Source organism: Condylura cristata, unplaced genomic scaffold, assembly GCF_000260355.1.
Source record: "Condylura cristata isolate star-nosed mole 26May11 unplaced genomic scaffold, ConCri1.0 scaffold00032, whole genome shotgun sequence".
Classification (NCBI taxonomy): Eukaryota; Metazoa; Chordata; class Mammalia; order Eulipotyphla; family Talpidae; genus Condylura; species Condylura cristata.
In genome coordinates, this window is record NW_004567133.1 from 5337253 (window position 1) to 5353229 (window position 15977).

The window sequence follows — 15977 nt, forward strand, 5'->3', positions numbered from 1 at the left end:
TGCAGGAGGCTACAGACCCTCAACATCTCCATGAAGAAAGGAAGGTGGGTATTCTTATTAAACCCTTTCATAAAAGGGGATCCAAAGTTCTGAGAGGCTAAGTGACTTGCAGCATCCATAGGACACCCCTAGCCAGAGTCCTTTCACTCTGAACCTGTTCCCCCAGGCTTCCCCCCACCCCCAGCCTCTCCACACACACACACACTCTACTTTTGTTCTTACCAAAGAACTCCCTAAAGCAGGAATTAGCTCCACCAGCCCTGGCCCCTCGAAGGATGCCCTCACCCTGTCCTCTTACTTGGATGCCACCAAAACAGCCTGTGGTCTCTCCATCTGCACGTTGGCGTGGTGCTGCAGGCTCCAACAGAGGAGAGTGAAGCTCAAGGGGAAGAAGATGCAGCCTAGTACAAAGAGCAGGGCCATGCCTGTCTGGGGTGGAGTGAGAAAAGATGACTGTGACAGCATCTCGGCACAGTCCCTTGGGCTCAGAGACCCCCTTCTCCCTAGCCACTCGGTGGTCCTTAGCATCCCTCCATCTATAACATTGCTTCCCAGTGTCTCTGGGATCCTAGTTGCACTTTTAAGTTCCCCTCACCAGAGGCTATTGGATATGCTAATTTTTTATCAGTCCAATTTCATGAGTTTCCTTCATTTTCTCCTGTTACTCCAGAGGCTGGTCTACCTCCCAGTTCATCGACATTCATCTCTGCTCTCTTGCCTTCAACCCTCATGCTGTGCCTGTTCTTGCCTAACACCACCTTGCCCCATCCTCTGCCCCTGCCTCACAAACTCTTGTGTCTCCTCTCTTTTCCCTGTAGATCCTCAAATTTCATGCTAGGCCTCACCTCTGAGGGCCAAGGTGAAAGCTAGAGAGAGAGACTCATGAGTCCCATCAGCACTCAGAACTTGGAAAAAGAAAGGGGTTGTGTGTTCAAATTGCATAAATATTTGAAAATTTAAAATATTTCCTTAAAAAGACAAAAGTCCAATTCTCATATATATATATATACATATATATATAAAATAACCATATGGGAGAAACCCTGAAAAATTTTTTTACATATATACTATCTTTGTCTGGAAAACCCTCCCCTCCCCTCCATTCCAGGGAGGGGAGGGGGTGGGGGAAGTCCTGGAGGGATGAAGAGAGCTGGAGCTGGCCATCCTGCGCCCCTTAAGCAGCTTTGAGGGGCCCCTCTCAAGGTACAGGGAAGATGTCAAACTGCAAGGGCACGAGGAGGCTGAGGTAGCTCTGTGAGACAGTTAGAGAAGGCGGGAATAGCACCCTCCATTGGCGGCCCGGTGGGCGGTTTAAAATACGCATCCCCCATTGGCCCATCTCTTGACCTATCATTGGCTCCTGCAGAGAGGCCGGCTCTGGTAGGGTTAGGGGTGGGGCCTCCTGGCCAGCATGGCCAATTAGAATCTGTTGATGCTTCGATTGACAGTTAGGTTAGTTACATGGGCGGAGCTCAAAGAGGAGGGAGCCCTGGAACCAGAAGAGTGTAAGTAGTTGTTGCTTTAAACACAACAGTATAGGGTAATAGTTAAGGCAGTAATTTGTAGTGTGGGGCCATCTGAGCTTTAAATTCAATAAACGTACGGCATGGTTCCATTTGAAGTGCAAAACAGGCAAAATTCCTTCGTTGAAATATCAGAACAGCATTTAACTCACTCCTGGCAGCTACTGACCAGGGAGGAGACCCCAGGAAACTTGGAGGTGCTGGGATTACCCTTCTGTTGATCACAGGTATATACATACATAAATGTTCTTAAGCATATGCTTAAATGTGTGCACTTTATGTAAATTAAGCTGGAGCTTTTAAAATATTAAACGAATGTAGGTTCACTCATGCCCTGAACCATGGTGGGCCAGTCTCTGCAGGCTCAAATCTGTGAATCTCATCAAATGCTTGGATAGCATTTTCTATGGACACCGGGCTAGCTGAATACTCAAAAATATTAAGTCATTTCCGCAAAACAACTTTGGGGTAGGGAATTATTATTGTATACATTTTACAAATAAGAAAAGGGAGACATGGGGCCCTCCATGGTGGTGCAACAGGTTAACGTGCAGCACTAGGAAGCTGACCACAGCCACTACTGCACGAGTTCGATTCCCGACCAGGGAGCTGACCCACATGGTGGAGCACACCTCTCCTGTCTTGCCCACTGCTCCCCTCAGTAGTGTATTTCAGTTAGTCAGCCTGTTCTGCTCCCCAGTCTGTCTCTGGTGAATCCTCTCACACACAAGCACCTCTGGCCTATACCCCAGTTCTTGTATGCATAAATAAATAAATCTTACAAAAGGAAAGAAAAGGAAGATATGCAGAGGTTTAATACCTTGTCCAAAGTTACATAATTGGGAGGTGAATGAGGTAGGATTTTTAAAAATCATATATACTGAACATATGGGTTTCTATAAAATTAAGCACATATAGAAAACTGAAACTCACTTTACTAAAAGAACTGAAAGGTTAAAACAAATAGAACTAAAATATCATTAACCATCACTGAATAAATTTAGACACTTCAGTCACATTTTCAGAGCTTCTATCACAGTTTTGCTTTTTTAATATTTATTTTTATTTATGTATACATACAAGAACTAGGTACAGAACAGAGATGTGGGTGTGAGAGGATTCACCCGAGACAGAGTGGGGAGCAGAACAGACAGATCTACTGAAATCCACTGTGGAGAGGAGCAGCAGATGAGACAGGAGAGATCTGCTGGGCCATGTGCCATGTGGGTCCCCCCTCTCCCCCCCCAGATGAAACTCAGGCTTCAGTGGCTGGTGATTGCTTGATAAGCTGAGACTTTAACCCCTGCACCACCAGGGAGGGCCAACAGTTTTGCTTCTTTAACCACTTTTTTACTTTCCTTCTGCAGAGACCTCCAAAAATTAAATGTTAAACCAAGAGCATGTAAAGTTATTGAAGATGAGGTTTCTAGTGGCCCAATCACTTTGCATGTTCGCCTACTTCCTTATTTTCTTGGGCACTGAGATGTGGCTATTTAAAACTTTATTTTCCAGCTTCCCTTGCAGCTAGATGGCTGGCCAGTATGGTACAAACAGAGTTATTTTGTGGAGTTATGGGGAAAGTTCCTCTTCAAAAAGGAGACAATGCAGTCCCAAAGAAAGAAGAAATGTAGATACTGAAGGGAGGCTTGAAGCCAGGCAGTGTGTCTGTAGTCTACCCTGCTATCGTCCCTGCTCCAAATGAGCCCCGAGTAGCCATGAGTTGGCTCACTTGGAGCATTAGACAGAGCACAGTAAACTTCTTCACATAGGAGTGGGGGCCTGTTAACTGTATTCAAGACTTAGAAATACTAATAAACTTCTGCTCACTTAAGCATCACTTCAGCTTGATGGATTCACCCCTTTTACAGCTGAGAAAACTGAGACTCAGAAGTTTGGCGACCCGTCCCAGGCTACTTAGTAAATGGCAGAACTAGTGCTGGGGTAAACTGTTGTGTTCACCTTTGGGAAGACAGGTGAGGAGAGGGGGTTCGGGGGACGGAGGCAGGAGTTAGGAGGAGCAGCAACCGGTGGTACAGTCCCTGTGGCTTACCCCAGAGTGAGGATGGAGGGAGGATGGGGAGAGTCCTAAGCCATGAGCTAGGAAAGGCGAGGCCAGAGTTGAACTGGAATCGGAACGATCTCCTACATTTCTTTCCTTTGTTTCGGTTTTCTTCCTCAATCCAGCGCCATATGGGCTTGTCTGTCAGAGAAAGGATGAGGGGAAGAAAGAAAAACAGTGGTTTGGAAAAACAGGTTCCAGCTTTCTTTTATAGTGAGCCACATGAGCTACCTTTTCATCACTCAGCACAAACTGAACCCAGAGGTTCTTAAGACTTACAGATAATTCTCCTGTGTGTTGTACATATTCCATATCTTTTTTTCCTCCCCAAATATGCTGGTCATGACCCATTAAGCTGATTTCACAAGCCACAGTGGGTAGCCACCAAGTTGGAGAGCAGTGTTTCTCAACTCTTTCAGTATTGCTCTCCTTGGGAGACTTTTTATAGATTTTTGTTTGTTTGTTTCCTAATCACCACCCCTCATGAAATTTTAGTAACACATATAGATCGTGTATCTGTGCTTTATATATTAAAAAGAGTAAGAATTTCCTGCCCCCAAGAAGCAATTTTTGTCCCCATCAGGGTGATATTACCCTGTTGAGAATACATTGGTGACATCATACCACTTTTCCTGAGCCTCCTCAGTACATACATCTGAACACTCAGTGAGGTGCATTAACTCATTCTGCACATGAATAAGCCTGAGCTAAGAAGTTCCATAAATCATCAAAGTTTGAAATGGCTGGTAAGTAAATTGGGAATCCAAAAATGTACCAAGATCCTAGCTCAGCCTCTTAGTTATCTATTTTAAGACTTGTTCCCTCATGGAAAATGGTGGGCTTCATCTAAAAAAGTGTCCCCTAAACCTTGGGATTTTTTTCTTCCCTACTGACATCATAATAGTTAACAGAACAAATACTTGTTTACTAGATGTCAGCCCCTAGTCTGTGCCCTCCACATAAACTAATGTAGTCCCCACAAAAGCCTAAGAGGGAGATGCCATTGATTCTTTTGCTTTGCAGATGAGGGAATTTAGGCATAGAGAGGTTGTGTGGGTTTTCCAGGGTCACAGAGGTAGAAAATGGCAGAGTGGAGATTTGCTTTCCTTTTTTTTAAGATTTATTTTTATTTATACATACAAGAGCAAGGGTGTACGTCAGAATTGGGGGTGGTGTGAGAAGATTTGCCAGAGAGAGTGAGGAGCGAACAGGTGGATCTATTGAAATACGCAGCTGAGGGGAGCAGTGTGTGGGTCGGGAGAGGTCTGCTGTGCCATATGGGTCACCTCCCTGGCCTGGGTTCCAAGGAACTCAGGCCTTAATGATGATGGTACTGAAACTTAACCTCCCTTAGGCCACAAGGGAGGTCCTAAGTATGTACTTTTTTTATTTTAAAGATTTACTTATCTATGCATACAAGAACTGGGTTGTAGGCAGGGGTATAGATGGGTGAGAGGCTTCACCAGAGACAGAGTGGGGAACAGAACAGGCAGATAGATTGAAATACACTGCTCAGGGGAGCAGCAGGCGAGATAGGAGAGGTCTGCTGCGCCATGTGGGTCAGCTCCCTGGCTGGCTGGGATGGGAACTTGTGCTGCAGAGGCTGGCGATAGCTTGACAGTGCTGAGACTTAACTCCTGTACCACCAGGGTGGCCCCTAATTATGTACTTTAAAAGAAAATATTTTATTACTACTGAAAGTAGAAAGCAGTGTCAGTTCTTATAAATGGAAGGTAACAAAAAATACACAAATGAAAAACACTTGTTCTAGCAATCAAGCTAGATATCATCCCTATCTGAATTCTGAGCTGGAGGCCTGCTCTCTCTTTGTTAAAAGATAAGCATGGATAGAGAGGTGTTAAAGGGCTTCTGGCAGCAAAACTCATTTTCTTTCTCCTGGAACAATTCAGAAGTGTGGAAAGGGAACTGGAGAGAGAATGACTGACTTTCGGGTATGTGCAGGCGCTTTCTTGGAGGGCTGGAGGAAGGATGGGGACCACCTGAGTGAGAGGCCAGATGGGGTGCCTTTCACCCCACCCACCTGGCGGAGCACCCAGCCCTGTGGTGCTGAACTTCCCAGCAAAGGGAGGCAGACCAGCAGGTGCTGGTGTCGGGGTATAGCCTGCTGTATGGGGGAGCATGGGGTGCACTACCCAAATGTCCAGCCAGTCTCACAAGCTGACGCTGCTTTCCCTAGCTCCACAGGTGAGAAGCCCCCACCCCACCCCACATGAAGTCTTCACAGACCTGTCACACCGTGGGCCTGGCCTTTCTGTTCTGCTACTTCAGCCTCCTCTGTCCCCGTGCTGCGCTCATCCTCTTTACCCGGCTGTAGCCTCTGAGCCCTTTGGGGTGATATCATTGAAGGCTGTGAATAAGTAAACAATAAGCACCCAGAAGTGGCCTGTTTCCCACATGATACCCAGGGAAGGGTCCGATTCCCCTGCCTGAGCTCTGGGCAGAGTCCTGGCCAGCCTGCTACAGCATTTATAATTTAGTGCTTTTATTGTACCTCCCAGACTAGGTACTGTTCCAAGCAGGTCCAGCCCCACGCTTTATCTGGACAGTAGAAAAAGCCGAGGGGTCTAACAGATGAGCTAGCGTCAGAAAACTAAGTGCCTAGCCCATATTCTGTAGACGCGCTGTGTGATCTTGGTCAAGTGTCCAAACCTCTCTGACCTCAGTAGCACACACACAGTCTCACTGCCTGTGCTCAAAGCCTGTTCTGTCGCTCAGAGACAGAAGAAGTTGTGGCCATGATTTCACTCTCCTGAGCTTCTCTTCTGTAAAGTGGGGACAGTGGGCGTCCTCCTACCCAGGGCTGCTAGGATGATTGAACGAGGGTGTAGAACACAAGTCCAACGTGGTGCTTTATAACGTCACCCTGGCAGCCGAGTCCCAGGCTGCCCTCCTGTGTCTGTGAAGGCATCTCTCTGACAAACCCTTTCTTTTCCAAAGCAGCAGCAGCAGCAGCAGCTCTCAGAGGCCCTTGGCACCTATGAAGCTGCCTCATCCCCTCCCCTTACCCCTTTTCCTAATAAACCTGTCCTTTAAAAATGTCACAGTCATTGTGATCATCATGAAGAGCTGTTCTTTTTTTAATGGATACTTGTTCCATGCCAGACACTCTACAAGATACATCCTGTGATCACCACAAACACCCTGCTGGGCTTTTAGGTAATACCATGTTCCAGATAGGGAAGACTGAGGCTCTGAGGTCAGTTGACTTGCCCAAGATCATGCAGACACACAGTGGGAGAAGTAGAATTCAAACCTAGAGCTGATTCTAAATTTCTCTTTCAGTCAGGTCATTGTTTTTCATCTCTAAAATGGAAATGCTGGCTTCTGCCACACGGGTCTACTGTTAGGATTAAATAAGATAAAGTCTGTGAAGACTCTGTCCTGATGTTTGCTCTAGCTCAGCTCAGCTTTGCAGCTTATTCCCCCAGGGTAATTTCCTAAGCAGAGGCCTTTCATTTTCATAATAAGGAGTCTAGTGAACCTCCTCCTAGTCTATGGCAGGCCTTATTGTCTGATGTCCATAGGAGGGGGCTGGAAGTGTTAGATCAAAATCAGAACTGCCAAGTTCTTTTCCCACGCCCAAGCCCAGGCCTACTGCAGCTTCTCATCTTCTGGGCTTTCTCTGCTTCTCAGGTCTCCCCTCCACCCACATTGACTGGGAAGTACATCATCTTTTTCTCTCTCCCAGGGGAAGAAAAAAACTGCATGCAGTGCTATCTGATCACTCAGCTTTGAACTTTAAATAGAGACTTTGTGACTATCCAGCTATGGTAGAAGCCATTTACTCCCTACCTCCTACAAAGGGTGTGATGTGGGTACCACTGGGGTCCTGGCAAAGTGGGGCTCATACATCATCCCTCCTATTGACTTACCTTGCATCAAGCAGGCCTGGTACTCTGTCCACCCTCCTGCATAATGGATGAGCCCAGAGTAGGAACAGAACACCATCAGCAGTGAGTCTGACCACTGTCCAGAGGCCTTGCCAAGGCTGACGTCTCTGTTGGCCAAAGCTGAAGAGAGGATTTGAGGCTATGTCACTTGAGGCCTGTCCTGGGGCTGAGGTGGGGACTGACCTCACTTTGGGCCTCAGGATTCTGCAAAGAAGGTAGGAACAAACAAAAAGACAGCCCCGAGCAAGCAATCTGACCCTGTCTTATAGTCAGTGATGAGAACAGCTAGACTCCTGTTGCCTGGGAGAGGCTTGATGTCCTCTCCGAGAGGACTAGGAGTGGCAGGGGAAGTGGCTGGGACTCTGAGTGTGGTTGAAGGTGGGAGGGGCGATTTGAGATCCAGGATACAGACCCTGGCAATTTCTGTGGCAGCTTCGTGGTAAAGACAATCCCCAGGGACGGCAGGCAGCTGGGGTGTTACGCATGGGAGTGGATCACTTGGACAAAAGCAGGTATGGGCATCACTGCTTTCAGAAGAAAATGCCAGGAAGCAGCAGTCAGGTATGAAGTCTGCAAACTCTGAGTGTGTGTGCTTATATGAATGTGCCTGTGTGTGTGGGCAAGCGTGTGTGTGTGTAGAACTACGAAGGGCAGGCATGAAAATGGGAGGTCGGTGTGCCTTGAGAACAGGGACTAGGGCATTTGCTGGTGCTAGCATAGGACTCAGTTCATTCATAGAATCAGTGACTACTCAACGGAGGGCCCACAGAACAACCAACTGCTAGGGCTTGGGATATGGAGGTGAATCAGGTGCAGATACCTGCAGTTATGATCCGGGACGGAGGCACTGAAGTGCAGAATTCAAGTGCCTCTCATTTGTGCCAGAACCCTATGTTTACAGTACAGTATGTCCAAAACAACCCCCTCTGCCAGAAGTTGGCAGAAAGTTCTCCCAGAGGCAAAACTGAGCAGAGGCTGGAAAGATGAGGAGGGAGTGGAGGGGGCAGGGAGAGACAAAGGGCGTTGCTCTAGGCAGAGGGAAGGCATCTGCGAGGTATGGAGCTGTGAAGCCCGAGATACAGGTTCAGGTACACTGAACCGACCTCGTGGTGGGGGCTGGGAAGAACTGATGAGGCGCTAAATTATTGGCTTCTCTGCTCCCCTCCCCCAGGGGCAGGCAAGCAACTCCGGGCAGGGCCTTCGTGGGCCTCAGAATTCTGTTAGAGACCCGAGACCCATAACCCACAACCGAGAGCCGAGTTTGGCACTGAGGGATAGGTGGTGGAAAGAATCGCAGAAGAGACAGGTCTCTGAATGGATGGCGTTGACAGCTGAAGCATTAGGGTTTTAGCCTGGAGTCAGCGGGGAGCCTTTAGAAGTTTAAAAATAGAAGGGGAACAGCTCTAACAGGAAATCACTTTGACAACGACATGACATGACGGCTGAAGAGACCAGATGGTGAAGACAAATCAGGGCAATGGCAGTAAAAATGACGTGAGACCAGCTTGAAAAAATATTAAGTCTAACACCGAAGAATTAACAAGTAGCTTGGACTTTTTCACTATTCCTAGGGCAGGCTTTCCCCTGTTTTACAGAGGAAATGGACTCAGCGAGGCTCAGCGATTTGGCTGCCGTCACACTGCAAGTGGGTGGCGCGGCCCGGGGGTGCGGCCTCCCCTTTGTAGTGCCGCAGCACCCCGCCTATGGCGGGGGTCCGACCCAGGCGGGCGGCGGCGGCACAGCCCCGCAGAGCGCGGCGAGGAAAAGCTGGAGGCTGCAGACGACGCGGCGGGAAAGCAGGGCGGGAAGGAGTTTGGGTCCCGGCGGCTGCCGTAGGCGCGGCGCTCCGGTCTCCACGGCAACGGCGCGAAGCAGCGGGAGGCTTCTGGACCGTGCCGCCGCCACCGCCGATTGGACCCTGCGCGGCGCGGAATCCGCGAACTGCCTGCGGCCCCGAGGGTTCAGGTGATAGGGATGGGTGGAAATCGGGGGGTGGGGACAGCGGAGGTGTGTGGCCTCGGCCCGGCTGCTGCCTGCGAGAGAGGCGCCGCCCGACTCAGCGGACCCCCAAACCCCCCTGTCCGAATCCGGAGCCGTCGCTGGGCCTCAGTTTCCCCAAACGGGACATGGGAGAAGAGTGGGTACCGGCCCAATGGCCTCCGCCCAGCTACTGAGACCCAGGACTCTCTCCTCTGCAGCTCCTGGACTGCCTGGCGCTGTCCTGCCGCATGGATGTGAGTTCCGGGCCCCGTCCTCCTCTGGGCCGCCCCCTCTACGCCTTACGCGCCCTGTCTTGCCTGCCCTGGAGCCCAGACTGGAGAGGGGGCTCTTTACACAACGTAGACCTTTCCAGCTCAGGACAAGAACTGTGAGAGAGAGCCAGGAATGGACTTCCCCCGGGAGGGCACATTCCTGCTTTTTCTGGCAAGACGAGGAGTCTGCCAAGTAGCCAAAAAGGACAGAGGAAGAGTGGAGGCTGGGGGGTGAGGGTTGGGGGGGAGGGATGAGGGCAAGTACTGAGGCATTTCAGGACACCTTTAGGACTTCATTATGGCTGGAGTGTAGGGTCTGGGGGAAAGAGAGGTAAGCAGGACTAGACCTTTGTCATTGAAAGAAGTTTGAACTGAGCCAGTGAGAACCACTGATGGATATATAAGAACAAGTTGGTGTGGAAAGTGGTATAATTGCTGGTTGGGAGACAGTGGCCAGTAATGTGGGCTGAGGGATGGTAAAGTAGTGGCAGTGGAATAAGAGGCATTCTGAAAGATCAGTAAGTCTTGGAAAAGTCTAGAATGACCAGCAAGTCCTGATGATGCTGAAATAGGGATGCGGAGGGAAAAGGTAGTTTTGGGAACAAAATAGTGTCATCCCACTGCTCCCGACCATCTGGTGGCTCTTCCTCCCTTTTTCCAGCCACCTCTGTGTCCCTCCTGGTATTTCTGTGTCCCTGCTTGTCACCCCTCCCTCCTGTTCTTGTCCAGGCCTCCTCTAGCCCGTGGAATCCAACCCCAGCTCCTGTCAGCAGTCCTTCCCTGCTGCTCCCCATCCCCGCCATCGTCTTCATCGCTGTGGGCATCTATTTGTTGCTGCTGGGCCTAGTGCTGCTGACTAGGCATTGCCTGCTGGTGAGGGGCCTGATGCGGGTGAAAGGTGGGATCTGGGGAGAAGGAACCTGGTCATTGTGTCTCCTCATCTGCAGCCTCTGACCCGAGTTGCCCTTGCTATGTACTCCCATAGCTGTCCCTTTCACGGGGCCAGGCAGTCCCTGCTCTCCTGCCCCTCTCCAAAACCCGAGTCTTGACTGTCCCTGCGCCTGGTCCAGATCTTGAGCCCTGCCATCTCTTAGGCCCAAGGCTGTTGCACAGACTGCAGCTCCCCCTGCAGGAAGCAGGGGGCCTCCAGGCCCCAGGACTGTTGCTGGACCTGTGCAGAAGCCTGTGACTTCCCTTTGCCAAGCCCAGCCCACTGCCTGGATGCGTGCTGCCCCCAGCCTTCGGAAGCTGTGAGTTCTTGCCCCTTTCTCTTGAACTAAAGAGACCTGAGCTAGGTGTTTTTTGTTCACTGACATTTGTTACTGAGCATCTACTCTAGACCAGACATGGTTCCAGGTACTAAGCTAGGTGGAAACAGCCCAAAACAACATCTCAGATAAGTTTTGGTGATAAAAGCTACTTGGAGGAAAAAAAAATTAGATGACAGTTGGAGAAAGGTGATAGGTGTGATGGGGGGCACATAACTGCTTCTGCAAACAGTCGTTATAAGAGGAAACAGCCCCTCAAGAGCGCTTTCCCTCACCGAGTGAATGCTGCTCCAAAAACCTGTGCCCTTTTATTGACTTCCAACCACCCTCACCCCAGCATCCCCAGAGCTGGGGATTTTAACATATACATATATATCTGCTGACTGCAAAACCATTACTTCTCAAGTGTTCACACAGAGACACATGCAGAGTACAGGTCTCTTTATCAAACAGGTGTAGCCCAAGCTTGCTAGGTGTTGTGGACGTCCCCCGTGTACCGATTCACAGGACACTCACCACTGTATTTTACTATTACGCGGCAAAAATAGGGTCATATCACTTATACTACTTCACCACAACTGCTACTCGCCCCTTATAACTTGCCTTCACACCTTGGCCACCTACCTATTCATGCCTGAACAAGTAGATGAGTATTTTTCACCTCCTTTTGCAGGGGAATAAATTGGCTCATTTTGCCCTTGAGCTGTCTTTTCACAAAGTACATTAAAAGTCTCTGTTCTTCAGTATTTTTATAGTGACAATAACAGCCACAAATATCATAAAACTCTCGCCTGAACTTCACAGTTGTAGAAATAGAGGCCTACAGAACTTATATGTTAGAGTGACTTGCCTGAAGCTTGGGCAAGGACCTGCTCAGGCTGCTCCGCTAGGGAGACTTGCCTGCGTGCTTTCTCCACAGGCATGCTGTAGGGATCAAATTCATTCATTCGTTTCTTCACTGACCAAATGTTTATGAGTTACTGTTGAGGCACTGTGCTGGGCCCAGGGACTCAATGGAATTAAGCTAGACATGGCCTGACACCTCCAGGCTTACACTCTGGTGGAGGACAGAGAGAAGTGGGAGGCAGTTCCAGTAGAGGGTGGACAGTGACATGATATAATGCAGTGGCTGGTTCTCATCCCTGGGTGTGATGAGAAGCAGGTATCAGGCTTAATGGAATCCAGACATCCAGGCCCCACTCTCAGTAGGTCTGGGATGGGACTGGAGTTTGTGAATTTTTAATGGATTCTCTGACACCCAGGAGGGTTAAGAACTTCCACTCCACAGAAGTAGGGCTACTAGGACAAGACCCTCTGCTATGGCACTCACCATGGTCCAGGCATTGTGCTTCGTTCTTTTCAAAATGACTTCATTTTGGAGATAGTATAACTGTTTCAGAGATGAGGACATCAAGGCTCAAAATATGCCTTTGCCAAACCTGGACCTGAGAGCTCACTGGTCAAGATGGCCACCCTTCACCAAATCAAAATGAAAGAACTCACAGGGAAAGATGGCAGAGCCTAGAGAAATGTCAGAGTTAACAATCTGCGGAGGCCTTGTTTAAGGTACTTAAACAGCAGATTCCTTCCAGAAGCCACTTGGCAGCCGGTGGGAGTCAAGATAGCCATTAGCCAGTTATTAATGATGAGATTGAAACCCTTCCCGTGGAGAGAGCCAAGAAAAGCTTTTAATCTTGCCGGAGTGGAGGGCAGCAGGGCCTCGCTCAGTCACCAATCCTGCACACAGAATAACGGTGGGGCCTCCACAAACCCACAGAGCCAACTTCATCTTCAGACGAACTCTCCATCAATGCCCATCCACACGCTTACCAAACACAAGGAAACCACTTTGCTTTCTCCCTTCCATCAGGCTTCTGGCCTCCCTGATCCAGCACCAGCCTGATTTAGTGCCCTCTTCCTGCAGTCATGGATTCCCTACCCCTCACAAGAGCCCCAGTGACATTTGATCTCAGCAGTCATCTGAAACCACACCCCAAAACCTCAGCTGTTCAAAAGGTCATTTCCCTATTCCTGGCTTGGCCTGGTATCTGAACTGTGCAACTGTGGCTGTCACTAGCTCTGCCCCCAAGGAGCCAATCTTCTGTCACACATCCTGGGTGCGTCCAGTCCAGCCACTTGGCCAGCTTCCAGTCCATGCCTGAAACAGTCACATATCATTCTAGTCCTCAGGCAGGAGAGGAGTGGGTTGGAGTGGGTCCGTTTTCCCTCTCTCCAAGGACAGGCTGTTCCTGTTCCCCAAGAAACAGACCTTCTGTTTCTCCTTGGGGCTGAGAAGGCCTCATTCTTCTTTGCCTAAAGAGGGAGAAATGATATGCTTTAATTCATCCATTCATTCAACATCCATTACTGAGTCCGTGCACTAGCTCAGTGAAGATATGAAAGGAATTGTCCTTGACCTTGTAGGCTCAGAAAGAGGTATTTCTGGGCCTGAGAAGTAGTGGGTAAGAACTAGAAACAGACGGGACCAGGTCCATCCAGCAGCATTTCTGTGTTATATTTCTTTGGGTAATCACTCCCCTTGCTGAGCCTCTCCCCACTACAGGTCCCTTTATTTTATTTATTTAGAGATTTATTTATTTATGCATACAGAACTGGGGTATAGGCCAGAGGTGGAGGATTCACCAGAGACAGAGTAGGGAGCAGAACAGGCCAGCTAATGAAGCACACTGCTGAGGGGAGCAGGCAGGTCAGGAGAGGTCTGCCACGCGATGTGGGTCACCTCCAGAGATCGAACTCATGCTGAAGTGGCTTTAGCTTCTCAGTGCTGTGCCTTAACCCGCTGTACCACCAGGGAGGGCCCAGGTTCCTTTATTTTTTTAAAGATTTATTTATGCATACAGAAAGGGGGTACAGGCCAGAGGTGCAGGGGCAGTGAGAGGATTCACCAGAGACAGAGTAGGGTGCAGAACAGGCAGATCAACAAAGTACACTGCTGAGGGGAGCAGTGGGTGAGACAGGAGAGGTCTGCTGCGCCATGTGGGTCACCTACGGGGCCAGGGATCGAACTTGTACTGACGCAGCCACGGCTTGACTAGCTTCACAGTGCAGTGCTCCAACCCGCTGTGCCACCAGGGAGGGCCGTCCACTACAGGTCCTGATGATTAAAAGAGCAATATTGTTTAAAACATTTTTTTTCTAATTTAAATATGCACGTTATCATTTTCTTTTCCCCCTTCAATTTACTGTTTGCAAAGAACACTTAGAAAGCTTTATTGCCATTTAGGAACATGGGTCTGTCTGTACCTGGCACAGAGTAGGTACTCAGAAATGAACAATGAACGAGATCCTGCAGTTTGGTCTCAGGCAAAGAAGAAATCCCAGAACCAACAAGGTGTTTTCATTGTAGACAGGAAATGTTCGTGTGCTTTCTCCATCTACTGATTTTCAGTGGTCTGGGGCCACAAGGTTGTAGTAAAACCAACTTTGAGCTGGGATCCTTGAGCTCTCAGGGACCAGGGCCAGTTGCTCTCTGGGTCTCATTCTCCTCACCTATAAATTGATAAAATGAAAGAAACCCCTGAGTAATTTTTTCTAGCTCCTCAACTTGGTTATTTGAAACAATGCCTCCTCGCTGATTTCTCAACAGCACAGAGAATTGCTTCCCCCAAAGGGTGGGCAGTCCCCTCTGTTCCACTGGGCAGAGGGACTTCTCCCCTGACAAGGAAACAGCGTAGTGCTCTGGTCCCCCTCTCCTGCTCACTCAGCCCTTCTCTCCCCCAGGGCTGGGCCCCTCGCTGCCCTCGCTGCTGCCCTCTCTGCGACTGTGCCTGTGCGTGCCAACTTCCTGACTGCCAGAGCCTCAACTGTCTCTGCTTTGAGATCAAGCTCCGATGAAGAGTCATTGCTGCCCTTTGGGGAGTGGCCAGCCTCCGGGGCACACATGCCCTCTTCCCTGAGGGGCCTCAGGACACCTTTTTCCAGGCAACTGGAACCACAAATGGCGGGCCCAGCTCACCAGCCTGGGAAGCAGCAGTGGAGAACCTGGCTTCCTGCAGAGTAACACAAAGAGCCTTTGGCCAGCGGGATCCCAGCCCCTTCAAGGGCAGAAGAAAGAGGGGCAAGTGTGCTGGCAGGTTCCCTGCCTTCCTCTCCCCTCCTCCCCCTATCCCCACCCCCAAGCAAACTATAGCTGAGGACAGGGGACTCAGTTCACCAGCGAGAGCACTATGGGAGAAATGTGGGCCTTGAGTATCAAGATAGAGGGATGCCCCAGCCATCCCCCATCCATAGGCTCTGCTATTTTGAGGGTATGACTATAGTACCTACATCTGCTCTTCCTCTAAAGAAATGGGTTCTAGAGAATCACAACAACCACCAAGGGACTCCCCAAGGGTGGGGGGGTCAGTAGAGGGCCCCATGATCTGAATCCTTTACCCCTGCTCCCCTCCCCACAGATCCCTGCCCAAGTCTAGAAGTGAGTGGGCAGGGGGCTCTCCCCCAGCCCTCAAATAGGGCAGCTCTCTCCCTCTTCCCTTGCTTTGGGCCCCAAGCTGACATGAATGTCAGGGGCTCCCTCCTTCTTCCCTTACTTTGGGCCCCAAGCTGGAGTGAATGTCAGGGGCTTCAGGTTTCCCTAAATATAGGTCCCAGCCAGAGGATCCATGGCAAAGAAAGGGCAGGGGTCACAGGAGAAGGTTGGGCACATTGTCGGGGGAGGGCAGGAGCTGCCTTATAACCCAGCCCGGGTGTGGCCTGGCTCACTCACTGCTGACCGGGCTCTGCCCTGCTGACCAGGCTCTGCGGCTCCTACAGCCTCCTCCCAGGTGGGTGCCAGCAGGACAGCAGGGGTGGATTAGGAGTGGAGACTTGGTATCTGGGAGGCCGACCAGCGCGGTAACGAATTTTATTTTGATATGAGGGCGACGTTTTGCATAGTCCCTGTCCTAGCGTCCCAGGGACTTGCAACCCAGTGTGGCTCTGGGTGGTGGCCGGCGCTTCGGGTT

General features: G+C 50.0%; 2 protein-coding genes and 1 long non-coding RNA gene across 5 annotated transcripts in view; 2 read left to right on the forward strand and 1 right to left on the reverse strand.

Moving 5' to 3' along the window:
• Positions 1–309: 309 nt before the first annotated feature.
• Positions 310–7619, reverse strand: LOC105854286. Its single transcript, XR_001145968.1, has 4 exons — positions 7476–7619; positions 5830–5950; positions 3574–3723; positions 310–429 (listed from the first exon to the last, which is right to left on the reverse strand). It is a non-coding gene; the product is annotated as an uncharacterized LOC105854286 (long non-coding RNA).
• A 1258-nt stretch (positions 7620–8877) lies between these two features.
• Positions 8878–15086, forward strand: LOC101629416 (keratin-associated protein 10-2-like). 3 transcript variants are annotated; one of them, XM_012731942.1, is made up of 5 exons: positions 9092–9458; positions 9692–9727; positions 10475–10618; positions 10840–10995; positions 14755–15086. In XM_012731942.1, the coding sequence occupies exons 2-5, from the start codon at positions 9722–9724 to the stop codon at positions 14866–14868; spliced, it is 420 nt and encodes a 139-aa protein (XP_012587396.1). In that variant the 5' UTR covers positions 9092–9458; positions 9692–9721; the 3' UTR covers positions 14869–15086. The 3 variants fall into 3 exon arrangements, with proteins under 3 accessions (XP_012587394.1, XP_012587395.1, XP_012587396.1); XM_012731940.1 differs by lacking the exon at positions 10475–10618 and having other exon boundaries at positions 8878–9458; XM_012731941.1 differs by lacking the exons at positions 10840–10995; positions 14755–15086 and having other exon boundaries at positions 8878–9458; positions 10475–10831.
• A 636-nt stretch (positions 15087–15722) lies between these two features.
• The window catches only part of ALDOA (aldolase A, fructose-bisphosphate), a 5060-nt gene continuing 4805 nt past the window's right edge, over positions 15723–15977 (forward strand). Inside the window, exon 1 of the mRNA XM_012731939.1 lies at positions 15723–15797. The gene's annotated coding sequence lies outside the window, so the exon portion shown is untranslated. The remainder of the gene's footprint in view (positions 15798–15977) is intronic.